The 25,769-nt window shown below is 66.7% G+C and overlaps 1 protein-coding gene across 2 annotated transcripts; it reads right to left on the bottom strand.

The window, feature by feature from the left end:
• Positions 1–1,930: 1,930 nt before the first annotated feature.
• Positions 1,931–24,909, bottom strand: TTYH3 (tweety family member 3). Of its 2 annotated transcripts, XM_088832860.1 has the most exons (15): positions 24,603–24,909; positions 11,077–11,246; positions 10,682–10,793; positions 10,317–10,537; positions 9,925–10,020; positions 9,691–9,763; positions 9,331–9,406; positions 8,330–8,385; positions 7,617–7,709; positions 6,905–6,997; positions 6,575–6,711; positions 5,938–6,111; positions 5,413–5,488; positions 4,631–4,731; positions 1,931–3,222 (listed from the first exon to the last, which is right to left on the bottom strand). In XM_088832860.1, the coding sequence occupies exons 1-14, from the start codon at positions 24,723–24,725 to the stop codon at positions 4,663–4,665; spliced, it is 1,569 nt and encodes a 522-aa protein (XP_088688986.1). In that variant the 5' UTR covers positions 24,726–24,909; the 3' UTR covers positions 1,931–3,222; positions 4,631–4,662. The 2 variants fall into 2 exon arrangements, with proteins under 2 accessions (XP_088688986.1, XP_088688985.1); XM_088832859.1 differs by lacking the exon at positions 4,631–4,731.
• Positions 24,910–25,769: the final 860 nt, after the last annotated feature.

Consider the following 25,769-nt stretch of genomic DNA (forward strand, 5'->3'; position numbering starts at 1 on the left):
GATCTTTCAAGACTAGAGACCACCGCTCCCTGCTCCTGCAGCTCCGTCCACCGGGCCCCGCCCCTTTAGGCCCCGCCCACCAGGTCATCCTCCCATGAGGCCCCGCCCCGTCAGGCCCTTATTCCCGCCCATCAGACGCTCCTCTCCGCGAGGCCCCGCCCACCAGCCCCAGCTCCACGTGAGGCCCCGCCCACCAGGGTCCCCCAGGCCCTAGCGGCTCCCGCACGTGGCCGCCCGGCCCACAGACCTGGGAGGGTGCCAAAACAACTCAGGAATAAGAGGCCTGTTTTTTAAAATTTGTTTATTTTAAAACATGAAACCCAAGCTGAATAGAAACCACAGAAATTACATTGACGAGAGTTTTAGTATTTGCCAAGAAAAATAAAACCCCCAGCGAAATAAAAATCAAACCCAAACCCAGTTTTTTTAAAAAAAAAAGCTAAAAAAAAAAAAAAACAAACCACACACACACCCAGAAACACAGCGACAGCACATACAGCCATGGCCCTATGGAAGTTTGGAGAATGCCAAGCGGTTCAGGCCTCGATCCCCGCTCGGGATGCTAAATCGATCTTGGGTGGTGGGGGCGGGGCCCTTGGAGGGGGAGTCTTTTAACAAAATAACTTGGAGAGATATATGTAACAAATATAAAGTGGTGTGGCACACAACCATTATGGTTTAAAAAAAAAAAATCCCGCACAAGAGGCCCCGGTCCCTGCTCGTCCCCCTTTTGGGACCGCCACCCATGCACCTGCTTCTTGGCTGGGCAGGGGTCCTGGGACGGGGAGGGATTGGCGCTTGGACTGGGATTGCATAGTGAGATGGGGTGGACGTGGAGGGGACATCCGATCAGGCCAGGGGACCTCGGGACCGGAAACGTGCGCCTGCCAGCGGAGCCCCATCGGGGAGGAACCGGCCTGGAAGCCCTCCTGCCCGCGGAGCCCTTGCCTTCTTATCCACGCGGTCGCGGACCACCGCCGGAGAAGCTGCAGGGCCTGCGGGGGGATGGCGAGGACCGCAGGTGCGGGATGTGGAGGCCCTGGGCCCGGACTGGTTAGAAGGGCCTGAAAACTTAGAGCAAGAAGCAAACCAAGGGCGGGAGTCTCCCCCCAGCCGCTCAGGCCCGAGGCTTGGTCTTGCTGCCCTTTCGACGTCCGCGTCTTCCTTTATGAACCCTCGGTGACTGGGAGGAGCTGGGCGGGGACGCGGGCGGGCGGGCACGCGCACAGCTGCTCCCGCAGGTCCGCCGCCGGCTCTCGAGCTTCTACATTCACATTTCGGCGGCCTCGCGGCCTTTGTGCTTCTGAGCCGCGCCGGGGGCAGCACAGCTGGCGCTCCCTTGGGGCTGAGGCAGAGGCAGGGAGGCTCCGCCTGGGTGGGGGCGCCCAGAGGAAAACTGGGCAGTTGGGCTGTGGCTCTGGCCTGTGGGGGACCCAGGACAGGGCGCCGGGAGCCCCTTGGTGAGGTTTGGCCATGCGCCAGGGCTCAGATGCGCGGCTGGGGGCCCCTCTGTTTGCCCACTCATTCCCCCCTCTCCCGGGCAGCCTCTGCCCTGTGGTCAAAGGGCCAGGGGCCACTGCAGTCTAGCCCCGGGCCCATCCATCCTTTTGGTCCCAGACACCAGCGCACAGAAGGGATCCTGGAGAAAGGGGAGGCAGCTCCTCTGCGGGCCACCTTTAGGGAAGGGGCGGCTGCCCTGCCGCTCCGGGAGGAGCCCCCCACAATGTCTGTAAACTGCTGGGCCTCATGGGCCCCAGCCTGGGCCCTCAAGGGGCGGGCCCGGGGCTCTCTGCTGCCCCTGGAGGGACGCAGGCCAGAGCCGCACCTGGCCTCTCAGTGGCCGGCTGGCTGGGCAGGGCAGGCATCTCCCCGCCTTGACTTGGGGACGGCCCCACCCTCTGCGGTAGGAAAACACAGCAAACACTGTACATGAAGCCAAAAGCACCTTAGGGAAGCCTTGTTCCCACTTCACAGGTAGGAGACCAAGGCCACAGGGGCCTCAGTCCTACAGCCAAAGGGACATTCATTCCTGAGGACACGGTCCCCCGGGGCAACACCTGCCCAGGGAGGGGTCTCCAGGCCCTTGGGTTGCCTCTTGGTCTTGACACCCCCAGCAGCGCCCCGAGAAGTGCCTTCTCCACCCCGAAACCCAGCCAGCTCTCTGGGGCTTCGTCTCTGGCCTGGACTTGGCCTCATGCTTGTGGACCATGGGGTGCCCAGGGCAATCTCTCTCTCGGAGGCTGGAGTGAGGTTAGTGGTTAGTCCAAAGAGGGGCAGCGGGGGCCGAGGGCACCGTCACAGCCAGCTCGGGTGCAGCCCCCAGGCCGGCCTGTCCTGGATGCAAAGGGAACCGGGAAGGGGGTGCCAGCCGGCCCGCAGCCCTGCCCGCCCTAGAGATGACAGATGTGGTTAGTGCAAAGAGCAAACCGGGTGGAGCTGCCGAGTCTCCGGGGGTGGTGGTGGGGGGTTTGGCACCAGGTGAGCAGCCGGTACTGGGTGAGCAGCCTGGGCTCGGCAGGCACCTGTCTCCTGCCACCACGGACGGCCGGATGCCACGGGCGGGGGCTGCTGCGGGGAGAGAGCGGTGCAGGGAGGGAAGCAGAGAATGGGGGACGCCCCCGGGAGGCTTCTGGCAACAGAGGCGGAGGAGCCTGGGATGGGGGGAGAGAGAAGGAAGGACGACAGACGCCGCGGGAGACAAGCAGGCGGGCGCACACACCGTCGCTCGAGCCGCCTGGCACTGAGGGGGCACCGTGCCGCCTGTGAGAGGAGAGGGAGCAGGCGCGGCCCAGCTGTGTAGGGGGGGGGGCGGGCGCCAGTCGAGGAGACCCCGGGGCAGCACCAGCACATCTGGCCCCAGTGGGGGGCTGCGGGGCCCAGGCGTCGCGAGCAGCACCCCCAGGTGTCCAGGCTTGTCACCGAGGAGAGGGTGCGGGCCCAGAGCCCCCGCATTGCCCCGGGAAGCAGGCCAGGTGTCTGTCTCTGCGCCCCTGCAGGAAGGGAGGGCAGGGCCGAGTGGCCGCAGAGGCACCCAGCGGGCCTGGCGTACGCGGGGAGGGTCCGGCAGGTGGCCGCGGGTGCAAGCAGGGAGGCTGGCACGGGAAGGAGCGGGGCGATTGGCACGTGGGGCGGGTGGCGGCCGGGCGTCTAGTGCCCGCTGCTGCTGGACTCGGGGCGAGGCTGGCTCGTGGCGAGGTACTTGGCTCTCATGCTGGAAGTGTACTGCAGGGAGAGAAGGGGAGGCTGGCGGTCAGCAGGCGCTGGGTGCGGCTGGGCAGGGCCTCATGGGATGGGCCGGCCGGCCGGCGCAGAGAGAGCGGACAGCCCTGGGGGACGCAGCTCTGGGGAGCCTGGGCTAGGGGCGGGGGCGGCAGGCGTCCGGAGCCCCGCTCCCTAGGCCCAGGAGGAGGACCAGCCTCTCTCCCAGCAAGGGGAGCCCATCAGCCCCTGACCCCCATCTTGGGCATGGAGCCGGAGCGCAGAGGCGACCCCTGCACCTCGCATGCCCAGGACCTGAAGCCCACAGCACAGCTGGGTGGCCGGAGGGAGCATGTCGGCAAAGGCGGGGCCGGGCTGTGTCCAGGGGTGGGTGGGACAATCCCCAAGGATCCCACTGCCAGGGTCAGGGTCACAGGAGTGAGGCAGCCCTGCAGCCGCTCTGTCCCGGCCCCCAGGGAAGGATCCAGAAAGCCACAAAGGCCCCCTGGGGCCCGGGTGATGCTGCCACCCACTCAGGTGGGAACCAGACTGTGGGCTCCTGGGGGGTCACAGACGCGGACAGAGGCCGCTGGGGGCAGGGACAGCCCGCCCATCTTGGCCACTCTTGTCCAACCCGAAGCGTGAAAGGCTCGCTTGCTACACACATAAGCGCACGTGTGCTCGGAATGAACACGCGTGGGAGAGATGTGTGCTCAGAGCAGGCGGTACGCAAAGGGCCACGTGCCCATCACGGGGACAAAAACCAAGGTGTGTGCCGAGGCCGCCAGCAGGAGGGAGCTGGCCCCGCATGCCCACCGTGTGGGCGTCAGGATGGACCCTGCCCCCTGGGCCCTGGGAGCCCTCCCAGGGCTCCTGGTGGGCGGCCACGGAGGCGAGCTGGAGGAAGGAGGAGCAGCGGGCACTGGGAGCTGTGTCGTCATTCCAGAACATGCAGCGGGGGGTCGGGGCGGCGCGGCTCAGAGCAGAGGGGGAGCCGTGGCGGGCGCCGGCGCTGGGCGAGGGTGGCTGTGGCCGGCGGCACGCGCACTTCTGCATGCACGGCAGAGACCCCTCGAGGGCCGGGTCTCCTGCCCAGCCTGGGGCTCCAGCGCTTGGCCTCCCAAGCCCAGGCACCCAGCGCCGGCGTGCACGTGCTCCCGGGCCCGGGGAGACGGTCTCCTCCCCGGGGGGGACGGGATGGGTGGCAGCCACCTGCAGCCGGGCCAGGCATGAAGAGGGGCTCTGCGGGGGGCTCGTTGCCCCTGGAGTGAGGGTGACAGCCCAGGGCCAGGGTCTCTGAGGTCCACGCGCCTGCACTGGCCCTGCGCTGGCCCTGGGGCTGCCGGAGCGGGTGGCAGTGAGCAGTGGGCGCGAGGCGCAGAGGTGTGGGAGGGCAGGCGGCGTGGGGCGGGGGGCCCAGCTGGGTCAGTACCTGTCACTCTGAGGACACGGCCACCAAAGCCTTCAGGCATTGTTCAGGGGCTTAAACTGCCAGCCCGTGTGGCCGCCAGAGTCCAGGGCGGCCAGATAGCGCTAGGAGGGCGGGGGACGGGAGGCGTGCAGGAGAGAGAGAGAGAGAGGGGGCAGCCTCAACGCCAGGTGAGGACCGGCCCGGGGCGGGCCGCGGGCTTAGCCTAGAGAGCCGCCGGGGGGGCCGCCGGGGGCCCACTCAGCCCGGGGCCAGGGCAGGTCCAAGGTCAGCGCCGTGCTGCGGGGCCCAGCGGGGTCGCCGCACCGGCGGGCGTGTGTGTCTGAAGCCAGGTGGCCCTTAGCTTCTCCAGCCTGTTCCTGGAGGCCTGCCACCTCCAAGAAGCCCTCCAGGACCCCTGGCCTCTGTGAGCTCCTTTCTTTGGCACCAAACCATCCTATCCCCCTTTTCATGTCTCATTCCCAAGACCAGAAGCGAAGCTGGAAAAGCCCAAAACCAGGCCCAGGTGGAAGAGCCTAGGGGGAGACCTGGCTCGAGCTCAGGAGGCTGAGGAAGCAGGGTTTGGATGGGTGGAGGTGCCCGGCCTCCTGGAGGAGCTCGTGTGCCCAGGCCAGCGGCCCGCCTGAGGGCCTCGGCTGGTGCTCCACCTGCAGCCCCGCACTGAAGGCTCAGGGCAGCCCGCAGGGCCCGTGCCGCCCAGGAAGCCACCGCGGGCACGAAGCGGCAGGGCGGAGCCCCCACCCTGGCCTCGGGACCCCCGCTCCAGCTTCTGCCCCGAGACTTACTGAAGGCGGCGGGGACTCGCGCCCAATGAGGGGGGTGTTCTCACAGCGAGGGTTCTGGAAATTGGCATTCTGGCTCCTGAGGGGAGAGGAGAGGGCCCTGGGTCAGTGGGCCCACCTGGGAACCAGGCAGACCCCACCCCACAGACGCCCTGCTAGCGAGCGCCTGGGGTGCCAGGAGCGCAGCACTCAGAGATGCGCTGCGAGCAGGCCCACGGCCGCCCCTGCCTACCCCAGCCCAGCGGAGCCTCGCCCGCCCACCTCCTGCCCACCGTGTGGCCAGGCCTGGGGCCCTTGGCCACAGGATCCCACGTGCTGACCACAGACTCTCCGTTAACAGTGGTCCCCTGTGGCCCCCACCCAGGGGTGCGGCAGCAGCAAGCACTCAGAGCCCGGGAGCCCCACCACGTGCAGGGCCCCGTCTGCCCCTGCTCCGCCCTTTGCCCAGGCGCCCCAGGGCAGCGGTGCCCCCGAGCCGCACGGAGCCGGCAGCCTGGCGGCACCCGCTGCGCCACACGCCCGGCTCACATGTACTCGGTGACCGGGGCGTTGCTGACGGTGTGGGCCGCGGCCGGGATGCTGGCCTCGCTGCCATAGCTGCTTCCACAGCTGTACAGGCTGGGCATGTGGACGCGGTAGAGGCTGTCGTGCGCCTGCCGCGGCCCTGGGGCGGCATCCTCCTCCCCGTCCTCGTCCGGGCCTCTGCGGGGAGGGACACCGAGGCGGGATCAGGCCTGATGCTGACGCGGGGCCACAGGCCAGCTCTGGGGCAGACATGCCTGCTTGCCGTCCTGGGTCCGCAGGGCTGTGGGTAAGGCTCCAGGGGACACAGGGACGCTGCCTGCCTAATAAAAGGGAGGGCCGGGGCCGTCCAGGGGAGCACAGGAGCCGGTGCCTGCAGGCAGCCCCAGCCTGCAGGACAGGGCTCGGGCGGGGACCCCGCCCCCGCTGGCTGCTCGCTCGCCCGTCTCCCAGGCTGGGGGCCCCTCTAGGCCGGTCGTGAAGCGGGAGCGCCCACCTCAGACCCATCGGCCTTGTGGTGGCTGCAGAGCCCCAGGGAGCGTCACGGGGCGGGGAGGCCTTCGTCCTGCCTCCGACTACACCTCGGGGCGTCCTGGGCGCGGCCCCAGGTGCCGTGTGGCTGGCGGGCCCCAGGCGCCCTCACCTCTTCTGCTGCCAGGTGTGTGGGACGCTGCAGACGATGGAGCTGAACATGAGGGCCGTGACGAAGGAGAAGAGGGCCAGGTAGACGAGGCCCTCGACGCCGTCGTAGCAGAAGCCCGTGAGCGCCTGCACGTAGTCCTGCGGCCGGGTGGGAAGAGAGCGGGAGACACACAGGGTGACACAGAGCATGCAGGCCCGAACCACGCCTGACCCAAGGCCGGCAGAGGCCCCGTGACCCGGCCCTCCCCCTGCCCCTCCTTCCCCAGCCGCTCCCCCTCCTCCCCCAGCTCCTCCCCACACGGGCCCAACAACGGCTCCGGGAGGCTCTCACCAGGTGCAGGCTGCGGCAGTCCACCAGGGCAGTGAGGTGCTGCAGGTTCACTTCTGTGCCGTTCAGCACCTCCTGGACACGGAGCAGGGGGTCCTGGGGGGTGGGCACCACGCGAGGTCAGCACAGTGCTCAGGAAAGGGTGGCGAGCCAGCCAAGGCCTCCCTCCACCCATCACGTGCCAGCAAGAAACAACCCCTTGACTGCCCCCGCAGTCTTGGCACAGGCTCTGAGGACCCCAGGCTTTGAGAAAAGGTGACCCCCAAATCTGTGCCCTGGCCTTGGGGGCGGCTGAAGGCGTGAGGCCAGCAGGGAGCGTGGGACCCACAGTGCCTGTGCACAGGCCAGCGCTGCGGGCCTGCACTGTAACGGGAGGAAGAGCAACACGCATGCGTCTCCCGACACGGACCTAAGACTGTTTTAAGGAACAGTTTAAGACGATGAAAATTTTCACAGTATCTTAAAGGACAAAACACTACCCAGAATCCTCCGAGCAGTATGACCCTGGGCTACAGCGTGTGTGTGTGTGTGTGTGCGTTTGAGCATCACTAAACTACCCAAGTCCTTGGGGGCGTGAAGGGAAGGAGGGAAGGGAGGGAGGACCACACCCCCAGCAGGGCCCCCAGGAGCAGCCTGAGCAGCGACTGCACCTGCCTCCCTCTCATGGAGACGAGAGGGAGCTCGCGGGCTTCACAGCTGGCCCCCAGCCCCTCACCTTGGTGGCAGGATACTCCCACGAGACAGTCTTCAGGAGCTCAGCCGCCAGGTCCTGCATCTCCACCAGCGCCTTGTGGCTGCCTGACAGCTTCTGCTCCACAGAGAGGCTGCTGAGTCCCGCGCGTGCGGGGCAGCCCGTCTCCCTCCCCGAGGTCCCCACCCTTCAGCGGGGCGGGCCGGCTCCAGTGCTAGCAGGCCCCGCCAGCCCCAGGGGCGTCCAGCCCGTGAGGCCCCGAGCTCCTGGGGTGGGACGGCTGTGCCCAGCAGTCCTCTCTGTGGGACACCTTTCCTTGGCCCCCAGGATGAGCACGCAAAGACAATACAGACCACAGGAAGTACAGCCTCTTTAAATCAGATACGCAATTCAGAGGACCCAGAGGGCTGCACGGGGTCGTGGGGTTACGGGCAGTGGGCTATGTGATTTCCCTTCAAATTCCACATCAGCCCAGACAGTTACTCCATACAGTGGGCACAGGACCCCTCTGCCATGGGACACCCCCAGGCTCCTGCTTTGCCCGGGAGGCACCTGGCTCTGTCCTAAAGGGCAGCCCAGGCGATGCAAGGCGCCCAGGGCCTTGGGGGTATTAAGCAGGCCACCCTGAAAGGCTTGTGCTGAGGGCACCAGGGTGGGGACCCCAGGGGCCTGATGAGGTGGAAGGGGGCCTCGCGGTCTGCGGGCGTCTGGGGGTGGGGGCAGGGCTGAACTCTCACCTGCTGGAAGGGGTTGACGGCGTGAGGTGAGCAGGCCAGGTAGTACTGCAGGATGTCTGTGGGAGGTGAGGGCGGCTCAGTGACTCCGGCTGCCGCACGTGCCGTGTATGTTGACACGGACATCTGTGTGCATGCGTGTGTGTGTGTCCACACCTGCGTGTGTGCTGAGTGGACGTGTGCTTGCCTGTATGTACCTTTATGTGCATGCATGTCCCTGCACGCCCGTGCCTGCATGTGTGTGTCTGAGCGTAGGTGTGCCTGTGTGAGCATGCGTGTGTCTGTGTCTGTGTGTGAGCATGCAGGCGTGAGGGGGAAGTTGTCTCCAGGGAGCCTGGGGCCAGGGCCCAAACCTTCTGCCCTGAGCCACATTCCTGAAACGGGCACAGCTCTCTCTTGGAGGGCTGCCTCATCCCTCCCCTCCCTGGGGAGCAGCAGACAGACCACGATGGGAGGCGGTGGGGAAGGAGTCAGAGGTCAGCTGGGCAGGCATCTGCTCACAGACCAGTTGGGCAGAACAGTTCTTAGGCCAGAATGTCACCCCAAAGAGGGTGCAGGTGGCCTGCCTGCTTATCCCTATTAGAACAGGCATTGATCATGTCCAACATTCAAAGATGGGGATTCACACACAATTCTGATTTTGAAAACCTAAGGGAACCAAGCCCAGCCAGAGCTGAAGAAGAAAATTTGTACCTCAACTGCCTAACCCTGGCCCCCACCCCGCCCTGTGCTCTGGCCTCTTTGGGGGGCTTTCTGGGGTCCAGCGCAGGATGGGGGCTGGGAGCACGGCCTAGCACAGCCCAAGGCAGCCTCTCCACACCGCATCTGTACCCGGCCCCGAGGTCTGGGCTCCTATGGAGCTTATATTGGAAAACAGAGAAGAAAGCGCCCACTTGGCTTGAGCCACCTGTCCAGGGAGCCAGCACGTGGCCTGACCAGATGGCCTGTGGCTTACAGGCAGGAGCGGGTACTCGCGACTGGCTGGGACTCGACTGCAGACTCACCCCCGCTCAGTACGGAGTACTCCTCCACCATCCGGGTCACGTAGGTGTCGGGGTCCACACAGAAGTCACTGGAGCCCTGGGGTGGGGGCAGGCAAGGAGAATGGGATACCAAACTGGTACCCTGAGCCCTCAGCTCTTGGGGGTGGAGCCTGACCCCCCAGCGTCTGTGTGTGGCTCAGGAAGCTGGTGTGGCTCTGCGGGGCCGGGGGTAGGGACTGACTCGCTGTGTGCGTGTGACAGGTTCCCTGTCTCTCAGGACCTCGGTGTCCCGCGGAGGAGAGGAGGGAGGTGAATGTGGCATCCCCACTTCGTCCCCATGTCCGCCAGCAGAGGGGCACCCCCGTCCCCTCCATCACCTACCACAGACACAGCCAGCTCCAGGCCCAGGGCGCCCCAGCTGATGATCAGGGCCAGCACTCCCAGCAGGCAGACCCTTGGGGCAGAGAGAGTCAGTTAGCACACTCCAGGCTAGGGTCAGAGCTGCGCCCCATGCCAGGCTGGACCCGAAGACGGGAGGGCGGGTCAGGGCTGACTCAGGGGGTGGGTGCTACAGACGCCTCTGCCCTCCCCCGCCCCTAGGGCCCTCAGACTCACCCTACCAGGATCCCCTTGGAGCTGCGGATGAGGCCAACGAGCACCAGGAGGCAGATGGCCACGTCGAGCAGCAGCAGGCCCAGGTAGCCCAGCCACCTGCAGGTACATGGCATGCCCGGGCTGGGCATGGGGCCAGTCCCAGGGCAGGAGCAGGGGGTGCTGGGCAGAGCTGGGCAAACAGCCCGGGGCCCAGAGGAGAGTCCACAGGCAGTTCTGGGTGCGGACAATGGCCTCTGACCTTGTAAAGATGTCCCCATGGGGGACTCCTGCTGGTGTCCACCAGTGGCCCCAGCCCCTCCCCCAACAAGACTTCTGGCACTGGGAGCTGGAAGCTGACCAGCCCAGAGAGAGGAGCGGGGACCAGCGAGGGCAGGCAGGAGAGGGGGACGCACCTGTACCAGTCGTAGAGATCCACCTGCTCGGCCAGCGCCTCCAGCGACACAGCTGCGTTCCTCCAGAAAGGGATGGCCGCCGTGTAGCCCAGCAGCGTCTGCAGCAGGCCCTGGAGCCGCTGGACCGCCCGCAGGGGCTCTGGCCGCGCGGCCAGCTGCCGCTCCAGGTTCTGCAGGCTGGGCTCCGCCGTGCGGTTCAGGGCGGCTGCTGTGTCCCACACCTGCTCCAGGTTGGAGGAGGCAGTGAGCCGGGGCATGGACGGCTCCCGCACGCTCCCGCACACGCCCGCGTCTCGCTCTCTCACACACGCACACACACGGGTGTAGGAGCAGGAACAGGCCGCCCCACCCATGCGGCCACTCACGCGGTCCTGGACCCCTGCCACCGTACGGTTGGCGTGGCGGAGCGAGTAGGTGGCCCGATGGATGCCGTCACTGGTCTCCCCGTTGCCATAGAACCCCACGGCGATGCCGGCGCTGGGACAGGATGGGACTGCGTGAGGTCGCGGGCCTAGGGTCCCCTCGGACCGGACTCGGCCAGCCCTGCCCCTCCCAGCCTGGCCACGCCCACTCCCCGCCCCTTGCAGCCTGGCCCTGCCCCCTCCCAGTCTGGCCACGCCCACCCGACCGCCCTTCCAGTCTGGCCACGCCCACACCCCTTGCAGCCTGGCCCTGCCCCCTCCCAGTCGGGCCACGCCCACGCCCCGACAGCACCGCCCCTCCCGGTCGGGCCCCGCCCCCGATGGCCCCGCGCGCTCACCTGCAGACCAGCGTGGCGATGATGACGCACCAGGCGGTGCAGCAGCAGTCCGCGTCCAGGTGCTCCTCGTTCTTGCGCCGCCGGCAGCACAGCCAGAAGGAGTAGAAGAGCAGGAAGAGGAGGTCCAGGGCGAGGCAGGCCAGCGCGGCGGCCCCCAGCAGCAGCAGCGCCTGAGGGCGGTGGGGAAGCGGTGTTGGAGGAGGGGGTCCCAGGCTGACTCTGCACCCAAACCCAGGAGCGGCCACTCCCACCGGTGCCCCCGGCCCAGGCGCCACGGGTCCTCAGCACCTGAGTGCTGTGCCTGCGCTCACCCAGACCTGGGACCCCAGACTCAACGTCTTCGTTCCTAGACATTTGGGCACTGTCCAAGCCCCACTTGGACCCCCTGGCCGCCCTTGCTGCAGAGACAACCAGCCCTCAGGGGGACCTGGAAACACCTTCCTCACATCTTAACTCTCAGCGGTGTGGCCGTGAGCCTGGGCAGCCATTGTGGTGTGGAATGTCCCAGGCCTACCCACCCCTGCAGGGCCCCCTTGGGACCAGAAGCTCAGCCACAGAGGCACTGGGACTGCTGGATCACAGCCCTGGCGCCCAGCGACTGTCTCCCGGGCGATGGTTGCCAGGCAGCAGATGGAGGATGGCACTCCCTGCCCTCCCAGGAGCCAGCTGGCTCCAAAGGCCTCCTGCCCGGCCCAGCACCCCGGCTGATCCTCACACCCCCGGGCAGGGCTCTGACCAGGGCCTGCACCCCCGGTGGTAGTCCCTGGGGGCTGCTGTGCTGTTTGGGGGCCTCTGTCCTCCCTGTGAAGTACAGGATGGGCACCTTCTTGGGAAAGGCCAGGGCACCAGTGAGGGTGCAGCGTGGGTGGGTGGGCCTGACAGGACCTGACCACCCTGCTCACCGGCTGGGCAGGGCAGGGAGCAGCCCCTGTGTGCTGGCTCCAGAGGGGCCGCCACTCATCACGGTCCCAGAGGCTCACGTTAGAGGGACTCTGAGGCCAGGCAGAGAGCGGTGTTCAAGGTCACAGGGGGACACGAGCCAGGCCACAGCAGGGAGCCTCTGGTGGCCATCAAGGGCCTGCCAGAGGGACAGGTGCCAGTCACGGGGGTTAGTGCTCACTTTAAGGCGCCTAGCATTGGCTGCAACCCCCACCCTGCCCAAAGCAAACAAAAGGGTGCTTGGAAAAGCAGTCTTGCGGGTGGGCTCTGCCGCGCACGCACAAGCTGGGCACCGGACACAGGGGCCATGGATCCTGCAGGCCCCCTCCTCACGGGTCAGATGGGTCTCTGCCTCCATCCTGGCTGCAGGCTCCTCCCCTAAACCCTCAACCAGAACCCACCAGCAGTGAGCTCCCGACCCCACGCCCTGCCTGCCCTGGCTCCGGAGATTCTACAGGCCCCAATGACCAGCCCCAACTCAGCCCTGCGTTGGCAGCAGCCACCACCACCCCCTCCCCCAGCAGGAGGCTACCCTCAGGTCCCCAGCAGTCCTCTGGACAGCTTTCCACTCCACCCGACCTTGTACCCGCTCCTCTCCTGCCTGACCCTACCCTCACCCCCACCCCCACTAAGCGCATCTACACACATCCTCTTGAGGAAATCCTTCCGGGGATGAGAAAGCCAGGGGTCAGGGGCACAGGGCAAGGGGCGCCCAAGCTGGGGCGCTAAGACCACCCAGCCTGGCAGCAAGCGAGGCCAGTGCCTACAGGGTCATCAGGACTCATCAAAGAGCTCGCAGGCCTCGACCACAGCTCAGGTGGAGCCAGGACCAACCCACTCCCGTCTGTCCTGTGATAAGCATGATTGGCCAAGCAAGACCCCAGCACCTTGGGCAAGGCTGGAGTGGGGCTAGGGTGAGGGAGCACCACTCCTGTGGGAAACACGGTAGGTGCCAGGGCCTGGCGGGCCCCCAGCAGACACAGCCCCTGTCCTCGGGGCTGCCAGGCTGGGGGAGGAAGCAGACGCTGAGGCCTTCAGGGTGTGGGCCGGGGGCTATGGGAAACCCAGAAAGCAGACCCAATGGGAGCAGCAGCGCAGGTCTGTGCAGGCACAACCCAGTCCAGCTCAGGGAAGCATGCTCCAGGCAGAGGCCGCCACAGCTGACCGCCCAGAGGGCGCTGTGCCAGGCCCGGGCACTCGGGAGGCGCTCCGGGATCTCCTACAGCTTTGATTTTTTTTGTTGTTGTTACTGTATTTTTTTCCCTTTTTTGGTTTTCCCTTTTAAACCACGAACCGTACTACCTTTATAATTACAACACAAACCCAGAAACGTGTTAGTAGCTCTTTTCAGCCAGGCGTGGGAGGCGCCTGGCCCGCACCCAGCTCTGCCGCGTGAGTCCCAGCGTGCCTCCCTCCCTCAGGCCTCCTTCCCCTCCTGGGGACAGACGTGCCCGCGCCCTCCCTGGCTGCCACGTGACCGTGGGAGCCAGGTGGTGAGACGTGGAGCTGCGGTGCCCCAGGAGCAGAGGTCAAGGGGAGGGATGCCCTGGGTGTCGCCACCAGGAGGCCAAGGACCGCCTGCTGCTGGACCGGGGCCAGGGGCTCCTGCCCAGCCTAGTGGGCGGCCAGGCTCGAGGGGCCCCAAGTGCGGGGGTCAAACGCTGCTCCGCCTGGTGCCAGGAGCTGACCTAGTCAATGCCCCCGTGCCTCAGTTTCCCCGTGAGTAAAACAGGCAGGGCCATACCAAGGAGGGTGTGAGCTCACAGGTGTAAAGGCTGAGAGCAGAGCCTCCATCGGGGAGCCCCCTGGGGCACCGCCCCCTCGCCAGCTCTGCCCGGGGGACTGAGTCCCCGCTGCCGGAGGGGAGTCCAGGCCACTCTCGGACAAGGTGTGTGTCTGCTCATGCCCACACACACATTCACGCCCATACACGGCCACACAGGTGCACATGCTCCCTCGTGTCCACACACGCACACTCACACCCACATGCGTGCACGGGAAGGTGTCCTGAGCTCCAGCAGCGGCGGACACAGCAGCCCGCGGCCGGATGCTCTGTGAGCGTGGATGGGCCACGGACACCTGTCCCAGGCACAGCCGCCTGCCGCGGGCCCTGGAAGCCATAGGCCTGGGGGAGCAGCCGCCTCCCGCCTCCCCCCTCAGCCCCACCTCACAGAGCAGAGCCCACCTCCAGCGCCATGAGGTTGAGCACGTGTCCTGGGGCTCAGAGAGGGCCATCTGGGGAGGAGGGTGACTTCCAGAGGCTTCCCTGGGGACAGCAGAGACCCCAGGGGCCACAGTTTCCCCCTTAGCCCTACACAAGGAAGCCGACCCCTGCCCTCCTGTCCGTCTGCCCAGCTCCAGAAGGCCCTTCCTGGGTGAGGGCACTCCGCCACTTCTGCTGGGTCTGTCTGCCCGCAGCCCCCCTGCCCCCCGATGGGTTCTGGAAAGGCCTTGCTAAGCTCATCAACCTGGATGGGGCGTTGCCCCCTCTAGTCCTGAGGCCTGGTCTACAGTGAACACTCAGAAACACGAGGCCCCTGCCCCCCACCCCAAGCTCGGACAGGACAGTTTCCCCTTGGATGGGGCTTGTCTTAAACCATGACCCCCCTGGGCTGCTGGTGGGGCCCCCTACGCAGCCCCAGGAGGTAGGCTGTGGGGGCCAAGGCCAGGACAGCCCCCCTCAGTCCCCACAAAGAGATGATGGTATCCTCCAGTTGACCCACGGGGGGCAGCCCTTGGGGCTCACGGTCCCAGCCCCCTGACGCAAACAAGCTGGGCCCACGTGGGTGCGAGGGCCAGGGCAGGGTGGGGGCACCTGGCCCTGGGCAGTGGCCTCCTCCGGCCCAGGGGCCCAGCTTACCCTCTGCCCTGGTCCTGAGGCCAGATTCCCAGAACAGCCTTTTGTTGGCACTCCCGCAGGCACCCTGCCTCCCCTCCAAACCACTCGGCGTCCCCTCTGAATGGGAAATGTTTGGTCAGCATCTGGGCTCTGACCAAATGGAATTTTCCGTCTGCGATGGAAGTGACGTCAGCACGTGGCCAGGCGCTGGGGCTCCTATCCTGACCGCGGGCCACAGGGCTGGCATCAGCGCCCAGAGCGTCGCAGGCTCGCTGTGAAGCCTCGGCTGGATACACATGCACCCACCCCTCCTGGCCCTTTGGCTGCCGTTACTCAACCCTGGACCACCCGGCCCCTCCCAAGGCCCTGCAGCCCCTGCCATGGGGCATGTCCACCAAGGAGGCCCAGGCCTGGCCCTGTGCCCACATGTCCCATGGGCCAGGAGGCCCCCAAGCCCCCACCTGCTCTGGAGATGCCCGATGAGCCGGTGCTCGGGGTCTGAACTCACTATGTCCAGGGCAGGTCCAGGCCCATGTCTGAGGCCTACTGGGCGAACCAATGAGGCCTCCACCTCCAACAGGTCCTCCCAGCCCAGCAAGGGGAGCAAGGCCAGGGGCCCCAGGGAGCAGTGGGCTCCGTGTGAAGGTGGGTGGTCCCAGCAGAGTGAGGGGAGCCCCAGCTCAGCCTCAGGCGGGCTGGCTGCAATGGGGGGACCCCGGCTGGGCCTCTCAGGGGAGGGCCATGCTGTGCCACCAGATGTTAGTAACAGAAGCACCCGGCACGGCACTCAGCTCCACTGCAGACAGGAGAGCACGAGGCTGCGGGCCTGTCCCATCCACCACCAGCCGCTAGCCTGCTCCTTTGGCACAGCCTGGACACGGGTGGTCAGCAAATGGCCCGTGCAACTCACAGCGCCAGCCCAGCTGCACCGAGGTGCCCCAGGCCAGCAGGCTGGGAGTGCCACACGTGACCCTGGGGCAGCCCTTCCGTGTGCCACCATACAAGGCGGGTCCAGCTGGGCGTCCTGGCAGCACGTGGCCTGGAGGCCTGCGAGGGGGTGTGCCCCACGCGGTAAGCTTGGTGGAACTGCGCACAAACTGCCTGTGGAACACCTGGCCCTCCTACCACACAGCCGCTGTGTCACCCGGCAGCGGACCCTGAGAGCTGGCCAGCCCGCTCAGCCCCTCTGCAGGCTGCCACGGCCCGCAGCCAGGCTGGGAGACCCTCCCAGGCGTTCTGATGGGAAGTGGAGGCCTGCGGCGCCCCGCCTGCAGGCCCAGAGGCCACGTCCCCATCACCCTGCCGTCCCAGCTCCTGCCCCCTTGGCTGGCCTCCCTGGGGAGACGGTGAGCACCCTGGTGCAGGCATGGCAAGGGAGACTTGCGGCCAGCCGTCCAGGGGAGACCAGGCTCTGGACATCCTCCAGGTCACATGGCTAGCGGGTGGGGAAGGATCCCTGCCAGGGGGTATGACTGCAGCCTGAGGCCTCACCACTCTGGGTCAGGGGCTGTCCCAGGGCCGGAGCCCCTGAGAAGACCACAGCCAGCCAGTCTGCCCCCCACCGCGTGGGCCCTGCCCCACCCCATGCCAACGCTCTCTGGGAGGTAGCCTGGCCAGGTAGTAAAGGGCAAGGCTCCCAAGAGGAGGCAAGTCCAAATTCCACCAGGGACCCACGAGCTCACGTGTCCATGTGCTAGCCACACCTGCCTCTCTGGGGCAGTGAGGCCGGACTCAGCACACACAGGGCCCTCAGCCCAGAGATAGCCCCCAGACGCTAGCACACAGTGTCCACACTCAGCACCGGGCCTGGCCCTGGGCGCATGGGACACCCATACACAGCTTCTGCTGGGCTGGGCAGGTGTCCGCCTGGACCCCCGCAGTGCAGGAAGGGCAGAGGCTGTGGGAGCCAGACAGAGCAGGGGAGGGGCACAGAGGCTTCAGGGGGTGTCCCCTCGACTGCCACTGTGGGGGCAGCGGGTGCCAGCAGGGCACGGTGAGGCACGAGCACTCCCAGGGAGGGACAGCGAGTGAGGGCCAACCAAGGTCCAAGCTGCAAACCTGCATCCGGGGGTCCCTGGCAGCTGTGACTAGGCGGGGGGTCAGGTTGAGCCTGATCCCCGACAGCGGAGCAAGGGCTCTGTAGCACAAGGTCGGGGCACGCAGGTGGAGTGGGGGGAGCCACAGCCCTCTCCCGTGCCTCCGGGGTCGTCCTCCTGGGGCTGCCAAAGGCCCTTCTCCAGAGGAAGAGGTTAGGTAGGGGTGTCCAGGAGGCTAGCTGGACCCCACACCCAGGCGCCATCTGGGAACCCATCGAAGTCCTGGCTGGAGCCCTGGCCTGCGGAGGAAGGGGAGGGGATCTCCCGCTGGGAAGGCTGCACACCACCTGGCACTGCCCACTCCCCCAGGGTCTGGGCCTGAGCACCCTGGCAGCCCAGCTCTATCTCTGGCCTTGTGGGTCCCCAGACCACCCGGGGCAGAGGTGGCCCATCCTCCAGGCCAGGGGCCTGGGGCCAGAAAGGACCCCCAGGGCCCCCGCACTGACATAAGGGAGGCAGGGCCGGAGCCAGCCCAGGCCTCCTGGGGAAAGTTCTGGAAAAGGCCCCCCTCACCTCCTGGGCGGGGCTGGGTGGGAGCTGAGCTGCCTGTGCGGCAACCCCACCCCCAGCACACTCTCTGTGGCTCCCACACGCTGGCCAGAAATTAAAAACAGATTTTCCACCAGACCAGGCTTGGGTTTCACAAATTCCAGGATGGTGAGCTCGTGGCCGTGCCGGGCGCGCGGGAGGGGCCCAGCGTTCGGCCGAGCCCCCCGACCCGGCCCGACGTCCAGGCGGCCAGCGGCACGGCCCGCGCTCAGGACCGGCAGGAAGGAGCTCCGGCGGGGCGGGGCTCGGGCCGAAGCCGCGGAGACGCCCAGCCCGGGCCCTCCTGAGCGCCCGGCCTGCGCGCTCGCCCGAGGCGACGCCGAGGAACCTGGCGGCGCTGCTGCCCTCGGGGCCGCGAGCGCGTCTATTTCGGTGCCGGCGCCCTAGCGAGTCTCCCAGCGTGACACCCAGAGCCCCCGCGCTCTCCGCCAGCCGGCCTGCAGGCGCCGGCCTCAGACGCGGCCGGGAGCTGCCGGACGGGCAGGCGCACCAGTGGGGCCAGATCGGAGCCCCCCAGGGCGAGCGTAGCCAGAGCAGGGGAGCCTGAGGGTGGCACTGCGGCTGGCACTCAGAAGCAGACGGAAGGGGTCATGCGGGCTTTGGGCAGCCTGGCCTCACCCTGCGCCCTTGGCCGACACGGGACATGCCCAGCCACGAGGGGCATTTGCCCTCCAGAACCCACCGGCCCCAGGAAGGACTGGGGCACAAAGGTGGAAACGCAGAGCCCAGGCCCCTAGTGGGGTGGGCGTGAGGGGCGGTCACAAGGGCCCTGCCCGGCCCATCAGCTCCCCCAGGCCTGGCCCAGGGGGTCACTCCACCCTCCCCTCGCCCTGTTCCCTGAGGGCACACCTCACAGCGGGCGCTTGCCCGGCTCTGGGCAAGGACTACAGCAGCCTCATGGGCAGCTGGCACCAGACGCAGGCCTGGCCCTGCCTCAGACTCTGGGCTGGAGGCCTGGGGGCCCGCTGCAGCCTTCTCAGCTGTGTCCACAGCATGACAGACACCCGCTGCCTCGGCAGACGTCCACTGTGCCTGGGCCCTCGGGAGCCCTGCTGGGCAGGCCACAGATGCAGTTCTGGGGGGTGTGTGCCATCCCCGTCTGCAGCAGGGACCCCGGGGCAGGCCAGGGACCTCGGCTCAGGGGTGTCCTCCAGCAGTGAGGGGTTCCCCGCGCTGGGCACCGGTGTCTGGTGTGCATCATCCGAGCCTCGCCGCGCCGAGCAGGAGCCCTGTTACGTGCCTGTCCTCACCCCCAACACCCGGGGAAGCCCCCGAGGGCCATGGGTGCGTCCCCACACAGCACAGGGCTTGGGGCGGGCTCCCCACAAACCCGGGAGACAGCATGGGCACAGCTGGCGCTCCCAGGGCCCTGCTGTTCCCACCCCCGCCCTCGTCATGTGCCCCCGTCCATGGGGGCCACACGGGCTGTTTTCCACGTCTGTCATCCAGTCCCTGGGCTGCGGACTCGGTTCCTCTTCCCCAGCCAAGGGCTCGGCAGGGCTCCCGTGGCCAGTGGGGGTCTGGTCCCAACCACCCCTGAGTCCTCCTGGACTGGCGTCAGCGGAGGGACCCAGGGAGCCGCCCGACCAGCCTGGGACCCACACACGGGGCTGTGTCTGCAGGCAGGAGAGTGTTGGGCTGGAGCCGGAGGCTGCCTGTGATTCCCCACCTCTGATGCCGGTTGGCAGGCGGCCTCAGTTTCACTTCTGCAGGGGGAATGGGGTCCACCCCCAGGGAGGCCGTGTGGCTTCCCAGAAACATGCTTACGACACACAGCCTGAGCCTCTCAGAGCCACGGATACCCGGCCAGAGCCTTACCCAGAGCCCCTGGCCAGAGCCAAGATGGCTGCCCGCCCTCCCTCCACATCCCCGAGGCCGAGCAGCACAGTGCTGGGGACAGAACCAGGAGCCCTGAAAGGCCCCAGGATGGGGCCCGGTGGTGCAGACCCTAACCCTGACCCACACGACACCAGGCCCCTCGGCAGGCGCAGATCTGGGCAGAGGCAGCCGCCCCCCCAGCACTGTGACCCTGGCCAAAAGGCACACAGCCAGAGTCAGTTTCACCTGGCAGGGGCTTCCCGGCCGCCCCCCATGCATGGGCCCTGCACCCCCAAAGCCCAGCACACAGATGCTGTCCACACAGAGGGTACTCAGCTTCCACACCGCCCCTCGGCGCTGTTCCTTTGGGGACTTTTCTGGCACTTGCAGCCTCAGAATCCTGACCTGAGAGGTGTGTGACATGCTGGGCAAGCTAAGAACCCAGGACCAAGAATGTGGTCCCCAGGCTCGATGTTTAAAAGCAAGTGACGACTTCCAGTCTCACGCGGCACCCTCCCCGGGTTTAAGGCAGGGACAGAGTCCAGCTGCAGGGACTTCTTCCCTGTCTCCACACTTTTTCCTGCTCTCCAAATATTCCATGAAGGTGTCTTGCTTTCCTAAGCTAGAACAGAGGCGAGAGAGACGCAGGTTGTAACCAGAGCAAATTTCCTTCTGAATTTGGGGACGATGCAGAGAGGGCCAGCCTCACCAGTGGGCACACCCAGACCCCGCCCAAGTCAGGACTGAGGCCAAGGTGCTGTGGTCTCTGTGAGGAGACCACCAGCCCCAGTGGGGCCCCCAAGTAGCCCTCCGGGCTGGGCTCACCACCCCCCCATTACCCCGGGCACAGAGCACTCCCAGCTCAGAGGCAGCACGTTCAGACCCAAGGGACTCCCTTGTTCTGGGCTGAGGCCCAGGCCTCTCCTGCTTCAGGGCCTTTGCGTGTGCCATTCCCATTGCCTAGAACACTGCTCCCCAAGGTCTCGGCCACTTCAGGCTTATCTTCAGGGTCTCAACAGGAACATCCAGCCACTCAAGGCTTTAATAGGTAAACAGGTCCCAATTCCAGGAGAGGCAGCACCTCCTACAGGAAGCCTTCCCTGACTGCTGGGCTTCCGCGGGCCTAGTCCTGACCTGATCGCAGCGCCGCCACACTAGGCTGCACGGTTCTCCAGCTTACAGGTTTGAGCCTCTCCTGAACTGGCAGAAGCAGTGAGCAAGAATGAGAGGGACAGAGGGCAGAGAGTGGGTCTGAACTCTACCTCAGGACACCGCGGGTGTGGGAGGCTTGGGAGGGAGGGGTTAGGAAGGGCTGGTAGGAGTTAAGAGGGCAGTTCCCCTCAAGTGGAGCCCAGAAAGAAAGAAAGAAGAAAGTGAAGTCGCTCAGTTGTGTCCAACTCTGCGACCCCATGGACTGTAGCCCACCAGGCTCCTCCATCCATGGGATTCTCCAGGCAAGAGTACTAGAGTGGGTTGCCATCTCCTTCTCCAGGGGATCTTCCCGACCCAGGGACTGAAGCAGGTCTCCCGCATTGTAGGTAGACGCTTTACCGTCTGAGCCACCAAGGGGAGCCCAGAGAGGTGGTTAAACCCACCCAAGTGGGTCCACCTTCACACAGGTGGGAAGCTACAGAGCTGGGGCCCAGGCCTGGCGCCCCAGCCAGGCACCCCCACTCCAGTCTGCAGAGAAGGAAGGCTCTGAGACCACCGCCCAGCCCCCGCCTGCAGCCCTGGCCTTCACTGTGGGCTACAGACTGGCCTCAGGGCCCTCCAGGTCGCGGGCTGTGCGGCCACCAGGAGGCCTCCTCCTCCTCTGGGTGCAGTCCTGACCCTGCACCCCACCATCAGCTGCCCCGGGGTTTGGGGATTCCTGGAGCCCTGGCAATAGCCCAGCCTCTGGGGAGTCAGACCAGCAGCCAGGCAGGCGGGTGGTGTGGGGTGGAGCGCCACAGAGCAGACCCCGGAAGCCCTTCCGCCCACTCCCAGCGCCTGCCAGCCCACCCGTCCCAACAGTCCCCAAAGAACCTACCCTCCTGCAGCCTGTCCACTCAGCAAACATCATGAGCCCCCAAGAGACATGGACGGGCCAGGGAGTCCCTCCTCTCCGGGATGGAGGCCTTGTGAACATGGGAGCCCAAGACCCTCAGTACCCAAAGTAACTGCAAGATTTTAGGGTGCAAAATCCGATCCATGGTCTTACAGAGGCTCAGAGTCCCCAGCGTAGGGCCGGTCGGGGCTCTGAGAGCCGCCGTAACGGCTCTCAGCTTTTCATCCCTCAGCCACATCCCCTGCAGGGCCAGCCGTGGGGGACTCAGGAATCCCTCGCCCCACAAGGCTGATTCTGGCTCCTGGAGGGGCAGGAGCAAGAGGCCTGAGGCAGGATTCCGGTCTACTGCCCACTCACCACTCACAAGAGCTGACTCATCAGAAAAGACCCTGATGCTGGGAAAGGCTGAGGGCAGGGAGAGACGTGGGCGACAGAGGACGAGATGGTTGGATGGCGCCACTGACCCACTGGACGTGAGTGTGAGCAAACTCTGGGAGATGGGGAAGGACGGGAAGCCTGGCGTGCTGCCGTCCATGGGGCCACAAAGGGTCGGACACGACTGAGCGACTGACAACAACCACCCGCTCACTGTGTGACTCTGGGCCAGTCTCCTCTTTAAGCCTCAGTTTGCCAATCTGCTCAATGGAGACAGTTATGCTCATCTTCCAGGCTTGTATGAGAAGAGGTTGGCGATAGCCCCGGTGAGCACCCCAAACAGGGTTTGGCCCCTGGGGTTTCCAGTGGGTTTCACCGGGCTCCCAGAAGTGGACGGCACAGCATCCCAGGGAACAGCAAAGCACAAAGGCTGGTCTCCCCCACCACACCGCCCCCTGCTCCTGCATCAGGCCCCACCTTCCCCCTGGATGGCCTCAGAAGCAGAGGCCCCCTCTCTGCACAGTGAGAGGACTCCAGGCCCCTGTAGCCCAGGTGGGCGCCAGGCACAGACGGGCCCTAGGCTGACTGGGGCGCCCCAAGTCAGGAGGATAAGGGGATCCCCGTCCGCCAGCGGGACGAGGGCGGCTGTCCCCACACAGCTAGGAGTGCTCCACCAGGGGAGGCGGGGGGAGGCCCCAGGCGGCGGCCCACGCCAGACCGTCGCCCACCTGCCCAGGAGGGGAGCTCCGTGGGCAGCACAGCCAGCACAGAGCGGGAGCGTGGGGCCCTCAAGTCCCTCCGGATCTCAGGATGGCATAGGAGGGCAGGGGCAGGCCACACGCCCAGGCCCAGCTCGCTCCACAGCCCTGAGCCGGCGGTGGAGGTGGCGGGGGATGGAGACAGGCTGGTTTCCACGCCGTGAATTATTCAGTGGTTAATTCTGCTCCTCGGAGAGGAGGCGGTAGAGAGAGTGACTCAGAGCCCTCCCACAGCGGGGCAGGAACAGCGCTCTCAGAGGAGGCCGGGGCACCAGACGCGGTCCTCTCAGGGGCACAGGGCCCTGCAGGAGGCCAGGCTCAGCGGAGGTGGGGGGGGCCTGGCCACCACGTGGCCGCCTCCACTGGCCAGAGGTGTTGGCCTCTTGCTCACTTCCCGCTGCAGGTCCAAGCAACTCGGGGTGGGGGGGCTCCTAGGAGGGACGGTGGCCAGGTCAGCCATGGTTGGCAGCATGTGCAGGCAGCAGCCCATGGGCCAGCGGGAAAGCTGTGTGGGTCACAGACACCCCGGATGCCCCTGGAGCTTCAGGACTGACAAACGGCAGAGAATTTCCTAAAGTAAGGAACACTGTCCTGCTCGGTGGAAGCAGAGCCCCGGGGACAGGTGTGGCAGAGTCATCCCAGGGGAAGCTCCAGGGGTGCGCAGCAGTGGTGTCACCCCCACCCTGGTCAGCCCCCTAGGGCTGGCCTTCTACAACATGGGCGTCCAGTTTTGTAAGAATCCTGCTGCCTGGGGCATGCCTGGGCCAATCCCTCACCCCCTTTCTAATCTGCTTAGAAACAGATCAGCAGGGCTGGGGAGCCAAGCACCAGGGAAGCACTGCGCTTGGGGTGGCAGGCTCCCTGCAGAGCTCGGGTGCTTGTGGCTCTCCTCCTCCGGCAAGGGAGGCCATGAGGACCGAGCTCTGAACTGGGTGACGCGATCCACGGATGCTGGACTCCCAGACCATCTTGCAAGCAAAGCTGTCCCCTCCCCCCACTCACCCTAGGGCTCTGCATTCATCGCCAAAGAGGAACTCAGACATGCTCTGGGTGACCAGGCACCCCAGTCACTGGGCCTGTGGAATCCGGATCCCCAGGCAGGAAGGAAGTGTCCACAGCCTGGTGCCCTGGCCTGCACTCAATGGCAGTGGCATAGTGGTGGGGGTGGCAGTGGGGCTTGGCACGACCCCAGACCTAGGGCTCCACTGGTAGAGCCTGGTTCCTCGGGGAGAGGGCTGCAAAGGGTCCACGCCCACCCCCACCCCACAAGCTCTGCCCAGACTCAGCCCCCTTCCAGCCTCCCAGACTGAGGCCCATCTTTTGTCCCTGTGGCCAGGCCTTCCCCGTCCCTCCCTCAGGGCTACTGGCAGTCAGATCTCCGGGCAGGTACTGTGTGTGCACTCCATAGCTTGGTCCAGGCAGGGGGTCATTACCAGCCAGGGAGGACTGGCATCCATGCAGACCACTCACCCACCGAAATCTTGGCAGTGAGTGGCATTTCCCAGTTGGGGCTGAGGGGGCCAGGACTCCCCTCCTGGCTGCACAAGTGCTCTCAGGCACGGACGTGGTCTCAGAGCCCTGGGTCCTCTGGGTCGGGGGCTCTGCAGGGCAACACCCACCGACTGCCCCTGCTCAGGCAGAGGGGTCTCCATGGAGGGGAGGGAGGCAGCTCCTCCTACACCGGCAGGGAGGGAGGGTCTTAGTGACTCCAGAAGAGAAGGCTAGAATCGGCAGGAGGGCTGGGGGGGGGTCCCCTGAGATTCTCCAGCCGGGGAGCCCCCGTGACCAGGAGGAGACTGGACGGAAGAATGGGGTGCTGTGCCCCACAAGGAGATGTGGGCCATAATCCTGGATGCGGGGTCGGGGGGAGCCTTTAGACCCTAAAGGAGGAGGGGACCACGACCCTCGGGGGGGAAACGGGGCCCAGGGTCCGCGGAGGAGGAGGCGGCCGTGACCGCCGGTAGGTGACAGGAAGCCTTCAGACCTTGCAGAAAGCGGGGGCCGGGACCCTGGGACGCGGGATCGTGACCCGCGGGGAGGGGGGCCGGGACGCTCGGAGTGGAGCGGCCGTGACCCGGGACCGGACCCGCGGCCCAGGGAGTCACCTGCTGGTAGTCGGCGTCCTCGGGCCGGAACTGGCTGCTGGTGGCCTCCCAGTGCAGGTCGAAGTGGGGCAGCCGGTGCAGGAGGCTCACCCACCAGGGCGCCGCGTAGCTGACCCCGGCCATGGCGGGCCGGCCGCGGGGCTCCCTGGCTGGCCTGGGGAACGGCGATCAGGGGCCCGCCGACCCCGGCCTGGCCGCCCGCATCGCCCGCGCGCTCCTGGGCCCGGCCCGGCCCGGCTCGGCCCGGCTCGGCTGCGCTCGGCTCCGCTCGGCCGCCCGCGCCCGCCGCCTCTTTGTTCGCCGCCGCGGCCGCCGCCGCCGCCGCCGCCGCGCGCCCCCGCCCACCGCCAGCCCGGGCCCGCCCCCGCGCCGCCATTGGCCCGTCGCCCTCCGGCCACGCCTCCCGCGCGCCCCGCCCCGGGATGCCACTGGCCGTCTGGGCGAGGTCCCGCCCACCGGGCCTCCCTCCGCACCGGCCGCGGGGCCCCGCGCGGGGAAGGCGGCCTGGACACGCAATCCCGGCCGCGCTGCCTCCGGCTGCCGCACGTGGAGCGGCGCCTCGCCCGGGCGCGCGCCCGTTGGCGGGCCCAGTGCAGGTTCACACGCCGGCTGCGACGCCGGGCAGGGGCCCAGGGGCCTGTCTGCGTGGGCTGGTGACCTGCAGCCGTGTGGAGGTGGGCAGGTCACTTAATCTCTGCGCACCGGTGTCTGTAAATGGGAAACGGGGTACCTGTAAAACGCCGAGCGTCAGAGTGTGAGCCGGTCGCAGTAAGTGGCCGCGTGGGGGGAGTGGGTAAGTTCAGCCCCTCCTGGGCCTGCCTTGGGGACAGCTGGGTCTTTTGTCAAGACCTAGAAGAAAGACGGTGCCCTCTCCTGGTATCCTTGAGCCTGGAAATTCAGGCAGCTGCCAGGGAGGGCTGAGCATGGACTTTGAAGCCACACACACGGGCACACTTCCCAGAGGACGTCGTCATGCCTGTTACTGAGACAGGGACGTCCTAACAGACGGGGAGGCTGGAAGCGCGGCAGTGCCAGGCCCAGCGCACTCCTCTCTGGGGCAACAGGTGCTTCCTCTTGGCTTGGGCTTGTCACCACCTTGGGGCACCACTTCTGGACCTGCTGCGTCTGAGAAACAGGTTTCCACACCCGGGACTCTGCTGTCTGCCA

The sequence above is a fragment of the Moschus berezovskii genome, chromosome 27 (assembly GCF_049115385.1).
Source record: "Moschus berezovskii isolate FMDL1 chromosome 27, NW_MosBer_1.0, whole genome shotgun sequence".
Classification (NCBI taxonomy): domain Eukaryota; kingdom Metazoa; phylum Chordata; class Mammalia; order Artiodactyla; family Moschidae; genus Moschus; species Moschus berezovskii.